This window comes from Schistocerca nitens, chromosome 8 (assembly GCF_023898315.1).
Source record: "Schistocerca nitens isolate TAMUIC-IGC-003100 chromosome 8, iqSchNite1.1, whole genome shotgun sequence".
Classification (NCBI taxonomy): domain Eukaryota; kingdom Metazoa; phylum Arthropoda; class Insecta; order Orthoptera; family Acrididae; genus Schistocerca; species Schistocerca nitens.
Genome location: NC_064621.1, coordinates 109,320,267 through 109,323,388, shown reverse-complemented (window position 1 = coordinate 109,323,388; position 3,122 = coordinate 109,320,267). Strand labels below are relative to the sequence as shown.

The 3,122-nt window shown below is 50.5% G+C and overlaps 1 protein-coding gene across 1 annotated transcript; it reads right to left on the bottom strand.

Moving 5' to 3' along the window:
- Positions 1 to 488: 488 nt before the first annotated feature.
- On the bottom strand, positions 489 to 1,124 carry LOC126199430 (RNA-binding protein 25-like). The gene has a single exon (XM_049936347.1). The coding sequence runs from the start codon at positions 1,122 to 1,124 to the stop codon at positions 489 to 491; it is 636 nt and encodes a 211-aa protein (XP_049792304.1).
- Between the last annotated feature and the right edge of the window lie 1,998 nt (positions 1,125 to 3,122).

Genomic DNA, 3,122 nt, shown 5'->3' with positions numbered 1-3,122 from the left:
GCAGCGTGGAGGGTAAAAATCGTAGAGGGAGACCAAAAGATGAATACATTAAGCAGATTCAGAAGGATGTAGTTTGCAATAAGTACTGGGAGATGAAGAAGCTTGCACAGGATAGAGTAGCATGGAGAGCTGCATCAAACCAGCCTCAGGACTGAAGACCACAACAACAACATCTCTCCCCCTCTCTCCATCTCCTCCTCCCCCTGTTACCGTTGCCCCATTTCCCATTCTCACCATTTTCCCCCTCTCTGTTTTCTCCATCTCCCCTGTTTCCTCCTCTACTCCTTTCCTGTCTCCTTGTCACCCATCTCACATCTTTTCCTCTATCCCCTCTTTCAGTTTCTCTTCTCCCCTCTGTTCCGTCACTCCCTCTGTCCTCTCCCTTCTCTTCTCTGTTGTCTCCCCCCCTCTTCCCCTCTGCCCTCCCCCCCTGTATTCCCACACCCTCTCTCATCTGCACAGCCTCTCACTTACTCCCCTCTCCCCCTTTATATATTCTCCATTTTCTCCCAGTCCCTCTCGCCCTCTCTGTCCCTCTCGCCCTCTCTGTCCCTCTCGCCCTCTCTGTCCCTCTCGCCCTCTCTGTCCCTCTCGCCCTCTCTGTCCCTCTCGCCCTCTCTGTCCCTCTCGCCCTCTCTGTCCCTCTCGCCCTCTCTGTCCCTCTCGCCCTCTCTGTCCCTCTCGCCCTCTCTGTCCCTCTCGCCCTCTCTGTCCCTCTCGCCCTCTCTGTCCCTCTCGCCCTCTCTGTCCCTCTCGCCCTCTCTGTCCCTCTCGCCCTCTCTGTCCCTCTCGCCCTCTCTGTCCCTCTCGCCCTCTCTGTCCCTCTCGCCCTCTCTGTCCCTCTCGCCCTCTCTGTCCCTCTCGCCCTCTCTGTCCCTCTCGCCCTCTCTGTCCCTCTCGCCCTCTCTGTCCCTCTCGCCCTCTCTGTCCCTCTCGCCCTCTCTGTCCCTCTCGCCCTCTCTGTCCCTCTCGCCCTCTCTGTCCCTCTCGCCCTCTCTGTCCCTCTCGCCCTCTCTGTCCCTCTCGCCCTCTCTGTTTCCCCCATCTCTCCATTTCCCACTCTCTCCTTCCCCCCCACCCCCTCTCTCCCTTCTCCCATCTCCCCCTTGTCCCGTCTCCACCATCTTCCGCTCTCACTCCCTCTTTCACCTCCCTATCTCCAGTCTCCCCTGCCACCCACTCTCACTTTTCTCTTATCTCCCCCTCTCTCCGTATCTCGCTTTCTCATCCTATCCAGTCTCACTTTCTCCGCTCTATCCCTCTTCCCCTCTCTCACTGTTTCCCGTCTTTCCATCTCCCACTACCTCCATCAACCCCCTTCCCACCGCCCCCTCTCCTGTCTCCCGCCCCCTCTGTCTGTCATCCTTCTCATCTCTCCTCTCACTGTCTCCCCCTCTCACAGTTTGGCCCTGTCACCATCTCCCCCTCTCTGTCTCCCCCTCACCCCTTCTCATCCTCTCTCCCTTTTACCTTCTCAGTGTCTCCCCCTCTCATCTTCACCCCATCTACCTCTCTTCGCCCACTCTTCATCTTCCCCTCTCAGTGTCTTCTCCCTCTCACCATCTCCCCCTCTCCTGGTTTCCCCTCTCCTGGTTTCCCCTCTCCTGTTTCCTCCTTTCTCATGTCCCTCTTCCTCCTCTCCCCTCCCCCCTAAACCCTTATTTATCCCCAACCCATCTACAGTACAGTACAAAAAGGTGGGACTCCAATATTAGTTTATTATGGCTGTTCCATTAAACCAGATAAGTTAGTGTTTCAAAGTATTACCAACTTTTTGCTGCCTTGCTTACTACTATTCTTAATTTTTTCTGCATCATGAGTAGCCTACTGATCTGACACTTGCATGCTTGTTATTCATTTATTTGAACCACATTAAATGGACTACAAAACTCAGGTGGATTAATCTACTTTGCAGCTTTGGAGTAAGCTGCAAAACCATCCATATCCTGCCTTTGTAGGGAATGTGAAGTACACCTTACTCTGGAGAGGGCGGCTTCCTAAAATACCATTTACCAAGGGGACTTCAAAAAGAAACGAGCCAGAGGCATAAATACAGAAACCAGTACCTGTATATTAGAAGTATTGACCCTGGATGTTGAGATACTTGTCCCACTGTGACACAAGGTGGTGAACAGCTGTCTCATAAAATTCCCGGGGCTGTGATGTTAACCAGTTCCGCACATATAGCTGGACGTTATTGTCCGTGGTTAATTGTTTGGCCCTCGGAGCCTTTTTAAGGGGACCACAAATGACTTAATCACAGGGAGAGAGGTCTGGGCTGTGTGAAGGGTGGCTGAGGACCTCCCATTAGAATTTCTACAAGAGTGCCATGACTGAGTTGGCTGTATGAGGCTTTGCACTGTTGTGAAGCGGAATGACTTCACAGGCTGTAGTGCTTTGAGAATTTCGGGGTAAATTCTAGAAACACTTGGCCCTCCACCATATCAAACACATGATTTTTTAATGACAAGGGTGAGAGAGCCTTTTTACTGTGCCACACGTCTCTGTGTGCAGGGAGGACAGCTGTCACGAGGAGCCAGGAGCTGTCAGACGAGCGGCCCTGGCAAGTGGTTACAAGCAGCGCCCTAGAAGTTATATCAAAAAGTCAAAGAGTATTTGAGTAATGTTCCATGGTGTGTGGTGTCATGAGGAGTGTTACAGAGACAGATGACGTGTGTTATATAGAGACTCTTACTTTGACTCGGCTCTGCATGAGGCAGAACATATGTAACTGTATGAATGGTTAGTAGATTCTGACATTTATCTCAGAACCAGTTGGCTTGCTGGAGTTTGTACAGAATAATTGTTACTTTGGGATGAGAGTTGAAAATATATGGTTGCTGAACTGACAAGAGCCTACGAGTACATAATTTATTTCAAGAATATAGATCTGGTTCATAATATTCCCCTTAAGGTGGGACTCCAATATTAGTTTATTATGGCTGTTCCATTAAACCAGATAAGTTAGTGTTTCAAAGTATTACCAACTTTTTGCTGCCTTGCTTACTACTATTCTTAATTTTTTCTGCATCATTCCGGAAACAGGGATCGTGTGAGACCCAACTCGCGTTATTTGTTCACGAGACCCAGAAAATATTAGATACAGGCTCCCAGGTAGATGC